This window comes from Homarus americanus, unplaced genomic scaffold, assembly GCF_018991925.1.
Source record: "Homarus americanus isolate GMGI-L3 unplaced genomic scaffold, GMGI_Hamer_2.0 scaffold6317, whole genome shotgun sequence".
NCBI lineage: Eukaryota > Metazoa > Arthropoda > Malacostraca > Decapoda > Nephropidae > Homarus > Homarus americanus.
Genome location: NW_024730668.1, coordinates 16930584 through 16947829, shown reverse-complemented (window position 1 = coordinate 16947829; position 17246 = coordinate 16930584). Strand labels below are relative to the sequence as shown.

Here is a 17246-nt window from a genome sequence, read left to right as displayed (position 1 = left end):
CTTTTTAGTGAGTTGAAAATGGACCCAAAAAGGCTATTTTCAATACATGAGAATGATTTGAGAAACTTTTGACAACATTTTGAAGAAGGTTGAACATCGTTTGACGAAAACATGGTCTAACTGGCACACCTCGCACAACTAGCACTGCTTCAACAACCCGTCCACCCGTGCTGGCAAGCGAGAAAACACTGTTTTGTCCATTCTGGTAAACTTGTCAGTGCAGGCAACCAGCGCCGACAGGCTTCAACATGCTTCTACTCTGTGTGGCCGCTCATCATAGCATGGTCACATTCATGACGCTTGTCAGCGCCAGTCGGCGTTGGTAACCTGCTTTCTTTGTTCTCTTATCCTATCACGTGACTCCCTTGTGTTGTGACCCATCAGGAGGTGGCGGAGGTGGACGTGGTGGGACCCGTGTGTGAGAGTGGTGACTTCCTGGCCCGCCGATGCTTCCTCCCTCGTCCCAGCGCCTCAGGAGATGCCCTTGTGGTGTGGGCGGCCGGGGCCTACTGTGCCTCCATGGCCTCTAATTACAACCTCCGCCCACATGCCCTCGAGGTTTTAGTTCATAGCCCAGACAGCTATAAGGTGCTCCGACGTCCTCAGGAGTTCGAAGACCTCGTCAGGGAGTTCCTCTGATGGGTGTAAAGCTGTTTTTTTTTGGGGGGGGAGGGGGGTTAGTTCAGGGGTGTTACTGGTTGATCCAGTGTAAGTCACGGCTCTTGCTGATTGGTCCACTGCAGATCAAGGTTCATGCTTGTAGTATCTTGCCTTATTTAATGGGAGAATTTCAAGCACATACATATATATATAACAATGCTGATTGGTCCAGTGCAGATCAAGGCTTTTGCTGATTGGTTCATTGCAGCTCAGAGCCCTTGATGATTGGTCCAGGACTGGGATAAGACGCTCTCCTGTAGATGATTGGTTTTTCAGGATACAGTGATGGGTGATTGGCTAAGCTGATACACAGTACAAGATCGCCCATAAACAAAGATTCTGTAACAATAGATCACTGATAGTACTATAAGATTTGGTCTTAATTACTTTAGCTTAAATATACTTATATTTCCATTGTTAACATTGTTTTACATTAAATGTAGACCGGGTTGTTGTTTATTTGATTAAAGTAACACTTGTATGGCATAAATATAATACAAGTATACTGTGTAATTGTGTCTATGTGTATGTATGTGTGACAGGGTTGGATTAACCATTAAGCAAAATAAGCACGTGCTTAGGGCACCAAAAGAAGGAGGCACCACAGGTTTTTATTCTAAAGGTATTATGCCTTGTAGTTACCAGATCATATTTGCGATAAAACGTAATAGGCTAGTGTAAAAACCGCCGTAGAAAATGGGTGAAAAATATTTATCCCATTTTGTTTAACTATGCTTTGTAAGGGTTTTAAAACAAGAAAACCGTGCCCTTTTTTGGTTTTTTAAAGGACACGTTGCCCAATGGAAAACGGCCTTATTTTATAAGCGTTCAAGAACGTTCCTGAACGTCCGAAATTGTCTAAGTTCGTTCCCTGGCCTCTCAGCCCTCACTCAGGCTCTTGCAGTATCAACGAAATGTGTATTTTCACGTGTGGTGTGATGTGGATTGTGTAAAGTAACAAGTAAGTTCCTGAATTTCTCATTAATTAAATTTTTTATGTTTACAAAATAAAGAGGTAGATATTTTAACTATATAAATATATTGTTACTAAATTAAGAGCAGTAACTCTAGGCCTAGTTGTTATAATAAATAAGGTTAAATCAAAACTGTCTAATTTAAGTGATTTTTTAATTATCATATGTTGAAAAACTTCAACACTTTTTTTATTTCTTAATTGTCTTTAACTGTATTCGTTCTAGTTCTAGTCTAACATCAGTGATGAGAAAATGGGCAACTTATTGAGCCCTTTTTAACATTTCTAGAACTAGCAAGCCATACTGGTGAGGAAATGGCAAACCAGGTGTTGCAGTACTTAGGTCATGTTTGAAAAACTAAATTTTTCAAAATGTAGGGGTCAGTCCTACGACAATGCTGCTACCATGTCTGGGCGTTATAGGGTTGTGCAGCAAAAAAATTTAGAAGAAAATAAGTTTGCCATATATGTGCCATGTGCAGCCCATTCACTAAATCTGGTAGGCCGAAGTGCTGTTGACTGCTGTCAAGTGGCAGTTAATTGTTTCTCAACAGTACAGTTGCTCTATACATTTTTTTCAACCTCAACCAGCCGGCGGAAAATTCTTAAAGTTAGTCTTGGAAATGAAAGCGTGTTAAAATCCCTTTCTGATACCAGATAGGAGGCACATGCTGTGGCAGCAGCAGCAACTCTTAAGTCTTTCTTTAAGATATTGGAAGCCTTAGAAAGTCTAGCAGAAGACTAATCACAAAAAGGAGACACTAGAAGAGAAGCAGACAATATTACAAATAAGATGCAAGAGCTAGAATTTGTTTTAATGTTGATCATATGGGACGAGATTTTGCAAAAGTTTCATAGACCGAGTAAAGTTCTACAAAGTGAGGACATGAACTTGAAAACATGTGTAGATCTGTATGCGTCATTAACTGACCAACTCTGCATTTTACGAGATGACTTTGAAAGATTTGAATCACTCGCGAAGGAAATCCTAACAGATGGAGATTATAAATGCAGGGCAAACTCGCAAGCGTATCAGAAAGTAGGTACCCAATGACGGAGATGCAATAGAAGTAAATCTGAACCCCAGAGATAAATTTCGTATCACCACCTTTTACACAATTGTTGACAAACTCGAAACCCAGATGAGAAGAGGAGGAGAGGTGTACACAGAAATAGCGGACAGATTTTCTTTTCTAAGTGATGTACCAAATGTTGTATCATCATCTACTGAAACTAAGAGGCATGTTCAGTGTTCTCAAAGGCTAATTGATGCTTACCCAGAGGACTTGGACATTAATTTCTCTACTGAGCTTCAGCAGTTTCACTCATATGTGCGCCATAAGTTCAGTGCAACTGAAACTGTAAAAACCGGATTCAGTCACGCTGAACTTTATAAAATAATTTTAGAAGACAAACTTGAATGTGCTTTTCCAAATGTAGAAATTGCATTTCGTATTTTTTAACATTTATGCTCACAAATTGCACAGCTGAGCGTTCGTTTTCTCAGCTGAAGCAGATTAAAAATCATACAGAACAACTATGCGACAAGAAAGGTTGGATGCCTTGTCTCTGCTAAGCATAGAAGCAGATTTGCTACGGCAGATTAGTTTTGAGGACTTGATCAAAGACTTTGCAATTAAAAAAAGTAGGGTCACAAATAGTTAAAGCATAAGTAAATTTATAAGTATTATTAGGCGATTTTAATCCATGTACATGCAATATGTTAAAAGTTTGTATTTTAATTTTCTCTCTTATAACAATTTATTAAAAAATAATAAAAAGTGTTGAAAATGTGCATTTTTTATGTTTCCCTGGATCCTGGTTATAAGTTGATAATTTGCTTATATTGCTTACTGCTACTTAGTGTAAAATAAATAAAACCCGCTTATATTTAAAACAATTGTAGGATCTGGCTTGTGGAATGGCCTGGAAGAAACCTGATTTCTTCATCTCATATTTCAGCATCAGTATTCATTGAGTCTTAATCATGGTCTTAATATATTGTCAGTTAAGCAATGGGAGGACCGAGGGGGCACCATTGTTGACAGTGCTTAGGGCATCAATTGGCCTTAATCCGGCCTTGATATTGTGTGCATGTGCGCATGTGTTGGGTGCAGACATGGGGCAAAAGCCGGCTTCGGCTTCTAGAAGCCAGGTTTTTGGCTTCTGCTTCGAAGAAATGGCTGTTTAGATTCAATGCCACAAAGAGTAAGAGGATGCACCTACCTGTAGGTCGTACCCACAGTAAGGAGGAGTATCGCATGTCCCAACGGGACGAAGAAACTGCATTAGGAACCAAACGGACTGCGAAGAGCTACAAAAGATCTCTCTCACTTTTAAGTGTGGTCAGAAGAATGACCTTTATAATTCAGCGTCACGAAATCCAAAAGGGGGCTATGATCTTGGGCACCCCAAGGGGTGGCTGGTGGTTCGAGGCCTGGGGCGTCCCCAGGGTGACTAGATTACGCTACAATTTGGGTCTGTCAAAAAGAACCCTTAAAACTGTAATTAGGAAAGAACTTGTTGACGAATTTGACGCAAGTAGACAAGTGCAAACAGGCCCTAGTCGATCCATAGTTTACCATGATGAGATGTATCAAGTGAAACATGTATATGGAGCAAGTAACAAGATCACTAGATTACAAGATGTTGTAACCACTAGACTAAGGTTAGGATATAAGTACCTCTGGCAGTATGTTCCTCAAGCAGATGTAAACAAGACTAAATGTAAAGTGTGTGGCCAGACATATGGCCACACACTTGAACACTACGTCCTCGACTGTGTGAAGATAGAACCTTTTAAGGACAGGTCTAAGCACACTGTGTGTGAAATGGCACAACACTTCATCTCTAATGGCAAGATAGCCGACATATTAAGATTGTATCCACTTTTTTGCTCTTAGTAACTATATCAGTTCTCATGTATAGAACCAAATACACAATGTGCTTGAATACTTCTCACGCAAATGTGAATAACAAAGTGTGCGGCCAGACATATTGCCTCACACGCCTGTACTCACTCAGTTGTGAATAAGTTACCCTTTATGTATCGAACTAAACAAATAATGTAATTGAAATACTGTGTAACATTCAGTGCCATAATATTCTGACCACGGGGGTGAATTATTATGACCAGTTGTAAACTCTACTCTGTAATCCTTTTGCGCTTCCGCTCACAGGATGAGTGTGGGGTGCACAATAAAGTAGCCTCTGTAAGCAGCAAAATAAATCAAATCAAATTACGCTTCCAGTTGCGGTTCAAGGTCTACGGCGGCAGTAGGTCAAGGCTTCCCCTCGCTAGTCCTTTATGTCCCCCTCCTTAATCGATGTGTCCCCCAGTCTAGATCTTTGTATCACTCCACCCATGCTTCACCCACACCACCCATACCTCAGTCACACCACCCATCCTTCAGTCACAGCACCCGTATCTCAGTCACACAACCCATGCTTCACTCACACCACCCATACCTCAGTCACACCACCTATGCTTCAATCAAAAAACCCGTACCTTAGTCACACCATCTATGCTTCAATCACACCACCCATACCTCAGTCACACCACCCATGCTTCACTCACACCACCCATACTTCAGTCACACCACCTATGCTTCAATCACACCACCCATACCACAGTCACACCACCTATGCTTCAATCACACCACCGATACCACAGTCTTACCACCTATGCTTCCATCACACCACCCATACCTCAATCACACCACCTATGCTTCAATCACGCCAACCATACCTCAGTCACACCACCTATGCTTCAATCACACCACCCATACCTCAGTCACACCACCTATGCTTCAATCACGCCAAGCATACTTCAATCACACCAACCCATAGCCTCAGTCACACCACCTATGATTTCAATCACACCACCCATACCCCAGTCACGCCACGTACCTGTATGCTTCAATCACACCACCCATACCCCAGTCACATTACCACTGCTTCAATCACACCACCCATACCTCAGTCACACCAGCTATGCTTCAATCATACCACCCATTCCCCAGTCACACCACCCATACTTCAGTCCCACCACATATGCTTCAATCACACCACCCATGCTCCAATCACCACCACCACTCATGCTTCAATCACACCGCTCATGTTTCAATCACACCACCCATGCTTCAATAACACTTCAATCACACCAATAACACTTCAATCACAACACTCATGCTTCAATCACACCACTCATGCTTCGGTCATACCACCCATGCTCCAGTCACACCAATCATGCTTCGACCACTCATGCTTCAATCACACTAACAATGCTTCATTCACACCACCCATTCTTAATTCACACCACCTATGCTTCAGTCAAACCACTCATGATTGTCACACCACTCATACCTCAGCATAAACCCATACCTCAGTCACACCACCCATACCTCAATCACACCACCCATACCTTAATCACACCACCCATGCTTCAGTCACACCACCCATAACTCAGTCACACCACCCACGCTTCAGTCATACCACCCATACCTCAATCACACCACCCATACCTTAATCACACCACCTATGCTTCAGTCGCACCACTCATACCTCAATCACACCACCCATACCTTAATCACACCACCCATGCTTCAGTCACACCACCCATAACTCAGTCACACCACCCACACTTCAGTCACACCACCCATACCTCAATCACACCACCCATACCTTAATCACACCACCCATGCTTCAGTCACACCACCCATAACTCAGTCACACCACCCACGCTTCAGTCACACCACCCATACCTCAATCACACCACCCATACCTTAATCACACCACCCATGCTTCAGTCACACCACCCATACCTCTGTAATGAGGGTAAACACAATGAGAAGAAGAATATAAATATAGGAAGGAGTAGAGAGAGTAGGAATGTAAAGATAGGAAACTTGGTAGCGTGGCCTGGATGTTATTTGCACAGCGTCACTACGCTTATCTTATCTCGTATGTCAATACACATATATTACTTCTTAAAGGGACAACTTGTTAAACACCTCTTGATACAACTATTTATTACTTCACTCAATGACATGGACACATTAATATCACTATTATATCGGGGTACTAACACATCATGCTTTACGTTACTTGACACTGACTCTCGGACACACCTGAATGAATACACTTCCCACAGTAGGTAACTCACCCTAGGACGTTCTGACAAGACTCACGTGTACCCTGACGTAGGCCCAGTGAGTGCTGGCTGGGCTGCCTCCTATGAGAGGCTTCTGCTTAGCTGGGGTCTGGTCGGGAAGTCCCCTTCCCGACCTGGGGAGAGGGTGAGCTTGACTCTGAGAAGTGAACCGAGTGACGACCCGAACGGGAGAGAGATGACAGCAACCAGAATGAGAATCGTAATGGAATCCCGAATGGAATCTCGAATGCCGAAATGGAATATTGAATGCCCGTGGACGGGACTGTAGGGCCTTTATATGGGGTCGGCCCAGCCGGCTTCTGACCTCTAACAATTAACACTAAACTGGTTTGATCTGGATAATTGTGTGCAGGTGTGGTCCTGGCCAGGTGTCTTGGCTAGGTGCGGTTGTAGGTCACCGGCTCACGTCATTAGCGGGCAAGGTCAAGTCCCTAGGGTCGACCTGAGGTGTGTCAACCTGGAATGCGGTGGTACCACGAGGTCTGTGGTGTACTTGCTGTTATATGTGACATAATTCTGGGCTGTAAGGTTTGGTCTGACAATCACTCATTACACCTCAATCACACCACCCATACCTTAATCACACCACCCATGCTTCAGTCACACCACCCATAACTCAGTCACACCACCCACACTTCAGTCACACCACCCATACCTCAATCACACCACCCATACCTTAATCACACCACCCATGCTTCAGTCACACCACCCATAACACAGTCACACCACCTGTGCTTCATTCAAAAAACCCGTACCTTAGTCACACCACCCATGTCTCAGTCACACCACCCATACCTCAGTCACACCGCCCACGCTTCAGTCACACCAACCATACATCAATCACACCAGCTATGTTTCAGTCACACCACTCCTGCTTCAATCACACCACCAATGGTTCAGTCATACCACTAATGCTTCAGTCACACCAACCATGCTTCACTCACACCACTCATGCTTCAGTCACACCACTCGTATCGTAGTCATACCGCCCATGCTTCAGTCACACCACCCATGCTTCAGTCACGCCACTCATGTTTCAGTTACACCACCCAAGATATAGTCACACCACCCATTCCTCAGTAACACCACCCATTCCTCAGTCACACCACTCAGGCTTCAGTCACACCACCAATTCCTCAGTCAAACCACCCAGGCTTCAGTCACACCACTTATGCTTCAGTGACACCACCCATCCTTCAGTCACACCACTCATGCTTCAATCGCACCACCCATGTTTTATTCCACCACTCATGCTTCAGTCACACCAACAATGCTTCAGTCACACCACTCATGCTTCAGTTACACCTCTCATGCTTCAGCCACACCACTCATGCTTCAGTCACACCACCCATGCCTTAGTCACACCACCTCTCAGTCACACCCTCCATACCTCAATCACACCACCTATGCTTTTGTCACAACCACCCAGGCCTCAGTCACACCACTAATGCCTCAATCACGCCACCTACGCTTCACTCACACCATCCATACTTCAGTCACACCACTCATGCTTCAATCACACCACCCGTTTCTCATTCACACTACCTATGCTTCAGTAACACCCCCCATGCCCTACCCACACCACTCATACCTCAATTACACATCCCATACCTCAGTCACCCCACCTATGCTTCAGTCACAACACCTATTCCTCAAATACACCACCTGCGCTTCAGGCACACCACTCATGCTTCAGTACCACCACTCACGTTTCAATCACACCACCCATGCTTTAGCCACACCACCCATGCTTCAGTCACACCACGCAGACTTCAGTCACATCATTCATGCTTTAGTCACACCACCCATTCCTCAGTCACACCACTCGTACCTCATTCACACCACCCACACCTCAATCATACCACCCATTCCTCAATCAAACCACCCACACCTCAGTCACACTACCTATGCTTCAGTCATACCACCCATGCCTTAATCACACCACCTATGCTAAAGTCACACCTCTCATACCTCAGTCACACCACTCATGTCTCAGTCACGCCACCCATACCTCAGTCACACCACCCACACTTCTGTCATACCACTCAGGCCTCAGTCACACCATCCATACCTCAATCACACCACCTATGCTTTTTTCACACCACCTATGCTTTTGTCACACCACCCACGTCACAGTCACACAATCCATACCTCAAACACACCACCGATGCTTCAGCCACACAACCCATGCTTCAATCACACCACTCATACCGCAGTCACACCACCCATGCCTCAGTCACACCAATCATGTTTCTAACACACAACCCTACTCATGCTTCAGTCACACCACCCATACCTCAGTCACATCAGACAGGCTTCAGTCACACCACCCATTCCTCAGTCACACCACTCATGCTTCAGTCACACCACTCTTGCCTCAGTCATACTACCCATGCTTCAGTCACACCACCCATACCTCAATCACACCCTTTATGCTTCAGTTACACCACTAATACCTCAGTCACACTACGCATGCCTAAGTTACAACACTCATGCTTCAGTCGCAACACCCCACTCACAGCACCCATGCATTAGTGACACCATTCATGCTTCAATTACTCCACCCATACTCAGTCACACCACTCATGTTTCAGTCACACCACCCATACCTCAGTCACACCATCCATGCTTCATTTACACCACCCACGCAACAGTCACACCACGCATTACTCAGTCACACAACTCACGCTTGAATCACACCACTCATGCTTCAGTCACATCACTCATGCTTTAATCACACAAGACCATTCCAAAGTCACACCACCCGTACCTCAGTCACACCACTCATGCTTTAGTCACACCACCCATTCATCAGTCACACCACTCATACTGAAGTCACGCCACTCATGCTTCAGTCACGCCACTCATACCTCAATACCTAGTATTGACAAATAAATAAAATATTATTAGAGATATCACAATAGGGTAAGAACTAGGGAACAGTAATCACAGATAAATCAGGTTCACCCTAAATTGGGAAACGAAATACAATGATAATATGGTCAGAGTCCCAGACTTTCAGTCGGTGGATTATGAGGGGTTAAGAAGGTACCTAGGTGAGGTCGCCTGGGAACAGTCAGGTCAGTCCCCTGCTGGAACGGGTGAGGTCACCGGCGACACAACAATTGATCATGAATATAATATAATCACCAGTATACTACGTAAAGTACAAGAACAAAATATACCATACAGAAAAATTTAGGTCACATAAGAATTAGCCAAGGTGGATGACAAAAAAATTTAAACATGACATAGGAATAAAGAAAGGAATTCATAAGAAATTAAGCTGAGGGGAGGAGCATTCCAGAAATAGGCATAATGAACTATCTAGAAATTTTAAGAAAAATGTAAGGAAGGCAAAGAGGGACTACAAAATCAAGATAGAAAGAGAATCCATGGCGAGTCCCAAGTGATTTTTCTAGGTATACAGGACAAAGGTCAAGGACAAATAGGGCCTTTAAAGTCAGAGAGAGGGGAAGTGATCAATGATAGTGAGAAAATAAGCAAAGCATTAAACAGCTACTTCTTATCAGTTTTCACAGAAGAAATTCACTGGGAAATGCTAGAGGTAGAACTGATATGTAGGGGAAATGAAAAAAAGAAATTAAAGAATAACACTATCAGAAAAGAGGATGTTCTTAAGAAGATAAGTAAATTAAAGAAGACAAAATCCCCAGGGCCGGATGAAACTTTCCCTCGAGTTTTGAAAGAGTGTAAGGAACAGATTAGCAGATGCCTCGTAAATTTATTTACAAAATCATTAGACATGGGAGTTGTGCCAGTTGTACCCATATTCAAAAAGGGAGACAGAGCATCAGCATCAAATTACCGGCCGATTAGTTTCACGTCAGTAGTGGGGAAATTTCTTGAATCAATTATAGCAAATAGCACCCGATCGCATTTAGAGAAAAACAAATTAATCTACAACTCTCAACAAGGATTTACAAAGGGAAAATCTTATCTAACAAATCTCCTGACGTTTTATAGGAAAGTCTTCGAGGTAGTAGATAATGACGAAAATTACGATGTTATTTATTTTGACTTTAGCAAAGCGTTTGACAGAGTACCACATCAAAGGCTTCTGAAAAAAGTAGAGGGTCATGGTATCGAGGGAAAAGTTTTAAATTGAATAAAATCATGGCTCATCGATAGAAAACAGAGGGTCAGCGTAGATGGTGTTAACTCTGAGTGGGGCTGTGTAATCAGTGGGATTCCCCAGGGATCAGTTCTGGGCCCACTCTTGTTCATAATCTACATAAATGATCTAGATACTGGGATCATCAGTGACATAAGTAAGTTTGCGGATGACACCAAAATATTGCAAATGCACCGCAGGAGGATTTAAATAAAATGCAGGAGTGGTTAGAAAAATGGCAAATGAAATTCAACATCAGCAAATGCAACGTACTTAATATTGGAAAAACAAATACTGTCAATGTATACTGCCTTAACAATATCAACCTAGAGAAGTCGACTTGTGAAAGAGACTTAAGGGTACTTGTAAGCTCAGACCTACGGCCTAGAAAACAGTCGATCGATCGATCGATGGGTGAAGTAATGTATGAAGAGATCTTGATGCTGGTACGTAGATTGGTGGTTTAGGAACTGGACTTGAAGAATGATGGTGGAATTTGGAGGGACTTGGGGTTGGTGGATAGTGCAAGAAGAAAAGCGAGGAAATTGGAAAATAGTAGTAGAATGCTAGGTCTTGGGGCTCAACCCAAGTGCTTCTGTTTTCTCATGTTTGTGTTTCATCTAATTTTCGTCTTAGGTATTATATTTATGTCAGTTGTTTGTATGTTTAGCAAATATTGCAATTTTATGCCTTACATTTTCGGGTCTTGTGTCCTAGCCAATGGTGGAGAGTCTAGGGCAGGTACTTGTGTTTCTGCTAAGAACATCCCGTCTTTTTATGATCTAATGTTGTAAGTCATAGGGCTGCCAAGGTTGTCACTGGGGTAACGTTGCAGCTTTTAATAGAGTGGAGCTGGCGTGGGTTCTAGGGCTCTTCTTTTAATGCGAGGGAACCACGAGTGTTCGCTTCTTCCTTCTTCTGTCTCTTCCATCCATTCTATGATTGGTCCTGCCTCTATTTCTTCTAACTTTGTCCATATTCTTTTTGAGTGTTGGTGTAGGTAAACGTTTAGGGGTTCTATTTGCGCTCGTTGGTGTAGTTGACGGTTGGTGACTATGTCAGGTTATCTGATGTTATATACATCCCTAAGGGCTAAGTTTTGAATTGTCTGCAGTTTCTTTATGTTTGTTTGTTTTAGTGCATGTAGGGGAATTGGTGGATATACGAGTAGGGTTTGGACAAAGGCTCTATATAACTTTAACTTGTTTTTTACTGACAGGCTTCTGAAGCGTTTTAATTTAATTACCATGTTTCTGGTTTTTGCAAGTTTTTCGGTGATGAATGTTTTGTAGCCTTTTGTTGTTATCTTCAGCCCTAGGACAGTGCCTTCCATGGCATATGGGATCACTTTGTTGTCTACTATAATGGGGTCTTTTTTCCTTTTAGCGATTGGTATTATTTTGAACTTGTTGGTGTTCGTTTGTATCTTCCACTTTTTTTCGTACTGGTTGATGTTCTCTATTGCGTTGGCAGTATGTTGTGCCATTATTGCTGTTGATTTGCCGGGGTATGTGATGATTTGTGTGATATCGTCTGCAAAACTTATGTATTCACTGTAGGGAGCTGGTTCTGGTAGGTCTGCTGTGTAGATATTGTACAGCGTGGGTGAAAGGACACTGCCTTGGGGTACTCCACTTTTCAGTTCTATGGGTGGTCCTATATAGCTGCCAATTTGTATTTGTGCCTTGCGATCATCTAGGAAGTCACAGACGATTTTTTCTAGTGGGTCTGGAAGATTTAATTAAAGCAGTTTAAATTTTAATCCTAGGTGCCATACTTTATCGAACGCTTTCCTAACGTCTCTTAATAAAATGTTGACTTGGTTTCTTTCTGCTTTCTTTGTGGCTAACGTTTCCGTGATTATGGCTAGTGCAGTATGTGTTCCCTTTCTTTCAGTGAATCCATGTTGTCTGGGGTTTAGTAGTATATTTTCGCTCCTGTGTTTTCTGATTCTCTTGTTTATTGCCTTTTCAAATAATTTTCTTATAACTTCGAGTATGGAAATCGGTCTGTAGTTAATTACTTGAGTGTGGTCTTTGGCTGGTTTTAGTATAAATATGAGTTTTGCGTTTTTGAATGCATCAATGAAGTATCCACTTGCCAAAGCTGAGTTTAATATTTCAAGGATGCCTTGTGTGCAGTTGTTGGGTATGTATAGGATCATATTTCTTGTGATTTTTGTGAATCCTGGTTCTTTTTCTTTAGTGTGTCTGATGTAGGGTAGCAGTTCTCCTTTTGTAATTGGTTCTATCGCGTTGAGACTGGTTTTGTCCACCACATAGTATGGGGTTATCCTAGTATCGTTTCAGCGTTAATGTTCAACGTTAATGTTCAAAATAAGGCAAACAGAGTATTAGGTTTTATATCTAGAAGTGTAAGTAATAAGAGTGCAGAGATCATCTTACAACTAGAGTATATCTTGCGCTAGTCAGGCCGCACCTCAATCATGCTGTTCGGTTCTGGTGTCCTTATTTTAGAATGAATATAAATTCACTGGAGTCGGTGCAGCGAAGAATGACGAAAATGATTCCGGGACTTAGAAACCTTCCATATCAGGATAGATTATAAAAACTAAACTTGCATTCCCAAGAAAGACGAAGAGTGCGAGGAGATATTATAGAAGTATTTAAGTGGGTGAAATTAATCAACAAAGGAGATATAGATAAAGTTCTTATAATATCAGAGCAGGATTGGACTCGTAGCAAGCGGATTTAAGTTGGATAAGTTTAGTTTTAGGAGGGAGATAGGAAGGAACTGGTTCACAAATAGGGTTGGTAGACGAATGGAATAAGCTTAGTAACTTTGTAGTAAGTGTTTGGAACGCTGGAAAGTTTTAAAAGGAGGCTAGATAGATTCATGGATGATAGAGAGTGGTAGTAACTTTCGACAAGAGCTGCCATGCACAGTGCCAACCGGCCTATTGCAGACTCCTTATTTTCTTATGTTCTTATGTATCTTATGTACACCGTCCATACATCAATCACATATTCCATACCTCAATCACACCACCGATCCTTCAGTTACAAAACCTATACCTCAATCACACCACCTGTGCTTGTGTCACAGTGCCCATACCTCAGTCACACAACCCACGCTTCAGTCACACCACCCATACCTCAATCACAGCACCTATGCTTCAGTCACATCACCCATTCCTCAGTCACATCACCTATTCTTCAGTCACAACATCTATGTTTCAGTCACACCACATATACCTCAATCAAACAACCCATACCTCAGTCACACCACCCATGCGTCAGTCACACTAACCATGGCAGAGTCACAACACCCAAGCTTCACTCACACCACTCATGCTTCAGTAACACCATCCATGCTTTAGTCATATCACCCATGCCACAGTCACACTATCTATGCTTCAGTCACACCACTCATGCGTCAGTCACACCACCCATGCTTTATTCACACCACTGAAGCTTCACTTACACTACTCATGCTTCAATAACACCATCCAAACCTCAGTCACACCACTCATGCTTCAGTCATACCTACCATTCGTCAGTCACACCATTCATGTTTCACTTACACCACCCGCGCTACAGTCACACCACCCTCTCCTCAGTCACACCACTCATACTGCAGTCACCACACTCATGCTTCAGTCACACCACTCATACCACAATCACACCGTTCATACATCAATCACACATTCCATACCTCAATCACACCACCTATGCTTCTGTCACAGTACCCATGCCTCAGTCACACAACCCACGCTTCAGTCACACCACCCATACCTCAATCATACCACCTATGCTTCAGTCACATCACCCATTTCTCAGTCACATCACCTATGCTTCAGTAACAACATCTATGCTTCAGTCACACCACTCATACCTCATTCACACAACCCATACCTCAGTCACACCACCAATGGTTAAGTAGCAGCACCCATGGCACAGTCACAACACCCATGCTTCATGACACCACTCATGCTTCAATCACACCACCCATGCTTTAGATATACCACCCATACCACAGACACCCCACATATACTTCAGTCACAACAATCATGCTTCAGTTACGCCACCCATGCCACAATCACACCACCTATGCTTCAGTCATACCACCCATGCTTCAGTCACGCCAATCATGCTTCAGTCACACCACCCATGCCTTAGTTATACCACCCATGCCACAATAACACCACTTATGCTTCAGTCACATCACCTATGCTTCAGTCACCACACTCATGCTTCAGTCACACCACTCATACCTCAATCGCACCGTCCATACATCAATCACACATTTTATGCCTCAATCACACCACCTATGCTTCAGTTACAAAACCTATACCTCAATCACACCACCCGTGCTTTAGTCACACCACCCATGCTTCAGTCACACCACTCAGTCTTCAATCACACCAATGAGGCTTCAGTCACAACATTCATACTTCAATCACACCACCCATACCTCAGTCACACTATCATGCTTCAGCCACACCACTCATATCTCAGTCACACCACTCATGCTTTAGTCAAACCACTCATGCTTCAATCACTCCACACATACCTCAGTCACACCACCCACGCCACAGTCACACCACTCACGCTTCAATCACACCACCCATACTTCAGTTACACCACCCGTGCTTCACTCACACCACTTATGCTTCAGTCACACCACCTACACCACAGTAAAACTAGGCATGCTTCAGTCACACCACCCATGCTTCACTGACCCACCTTATTTTTCAGTCACACCAGCCATGCTTCAGTCATAGCTCCCATGCTTCAGTCATACCTCCCATGCTTTACTCACACCACTTATGCTTCAGTCAACCCACCCATGCTTTAGTCATGCCACCAATGCTTCAGTCACACTACCAATATGTCACTAACAATACCCATGCTTCAGTCACACCACCCATGCCTTAGTCAAACCAGCCATACCTCAGTCAAACCACTCGTGCATCAACCACACTACCCATGTCGCAGTCACACCACTCATCATTCAGTCACGCCGTTCATGCCTCAGTCACACCACCCATACCTCAATCACACCAGCCATTCCTCAGTCACACCATTCATGCTTCAGTTACACCACCCACCCCACAGTCATACCATTCATGCTACAGTCATATCACCCATGCTAAAGTCACACCACTCATTCTTGAGTCATACTATCCATTCCTTAGTCACACCACTCATGTTTCAGTCTCATGTTTCAGTCACACCACGCATTCCATAGTCACACCAATCTTGCTTGAGTCACACCACTCATAATTCAGGCACACCACTCTTGCTTCAGTCACACCACCCGTTCCTAAGTAAGACCACCCTACCTTAGTAACACCACTCATGCTTCAGCCACACCACCCATTCTTCAGTCACACTACTCAATGCGTTAGTCACGCCCACCCATTCCTCAGTCACACCACTCATATTGCAGTCACACCACTCATGCTTCAGTCACACCACTTTTGCTACAGTCACAACACACATGCTTTAGTCACACCACTCATGCTTCAGTTACACCACCCATTCCTCACTGACACAACTCATGCTTCAGTCACACCACCCATTTCTCATTCATACCACACATGTTTTAATCACATCACCCATTTCACAGTCACACAACTCATTCTTCATTTGCACCACCCATTTCTCAGTCGCACCACTAATGCTTCAGTCACATTCACTCATGCCACAATTACACCACCTGCGCTTCATTAACACGACTAATGCGCCGGCCACACCACTCATCCCTCAATCACACATCCCCTACTTTAATCACACCACCTATGTTTCAGTCACAACACCTATTCCTCAATCACACCACCTATGCTTCAGTCATACGATTTATGCTTCAGTACCAACACTCACGCTTCCGTCACACCACCCTTGATTTAGTCACAGCATAAATGCTTCAGTCAAACTACTCATGCTTCAGTCACTAGACCTATGCTTTAGTCACAACACCCATGCCTTAGCCACACCACGCATGCTGTAGTCAAAGCACCCATGCTTCGGTCACACCACTCATGCTTCAGGCACACTACCCATGCCTTAGCCACACCACCCATGCTTCAGTCACACCACTCAAGCTTCAGTCATGCCACCCATGCTTTAGTCACAGCACCCATGCTTCAGTCACACCACTCATGTTTCAGTTACAGCACTCATGCTTCAGTCACACCACCCATGCTTCAGTCACACCAATCATGCTTCAATCACACCACTCACGCTTCAATCACACCACTCATGCTTCAACCACACTACTTATACCTAAGACACACCACTCATACCTCAATCATGCCACCCATGTTACAGCACCTCTCAAAA

The 17246-nt window shown here is 43.6% G+C and overlaps 1 protein-coding gene across 3 annotated transcripts in view; it reads left to right on the top strand.

Annotated features, from left to right (window-relative positions):
- Positions 1-3399, top strand: part of LOC121867248 (diaminopimelate decarboxylase-like) — a 43360-nt gene extending 39961 nt beyond the window's left edge. For all 3 annotated transcript variants that reach the window (XM_042367108.1, XM_042367107.1, XM_042367105.1), the window contains one exon: positions 385-3399. In XM_042367108.1, coding sequence (XP_042223042.1) covers positions 385-639 — 255 coding nt within the window. In that variant the 3' untranslated portion in view covers positions 640-3399. The remainder of the gene's footprint in view (positions 1-384) is intronic.
- Positions 3400-17246: the final 13847 nt, after the last annotated feature.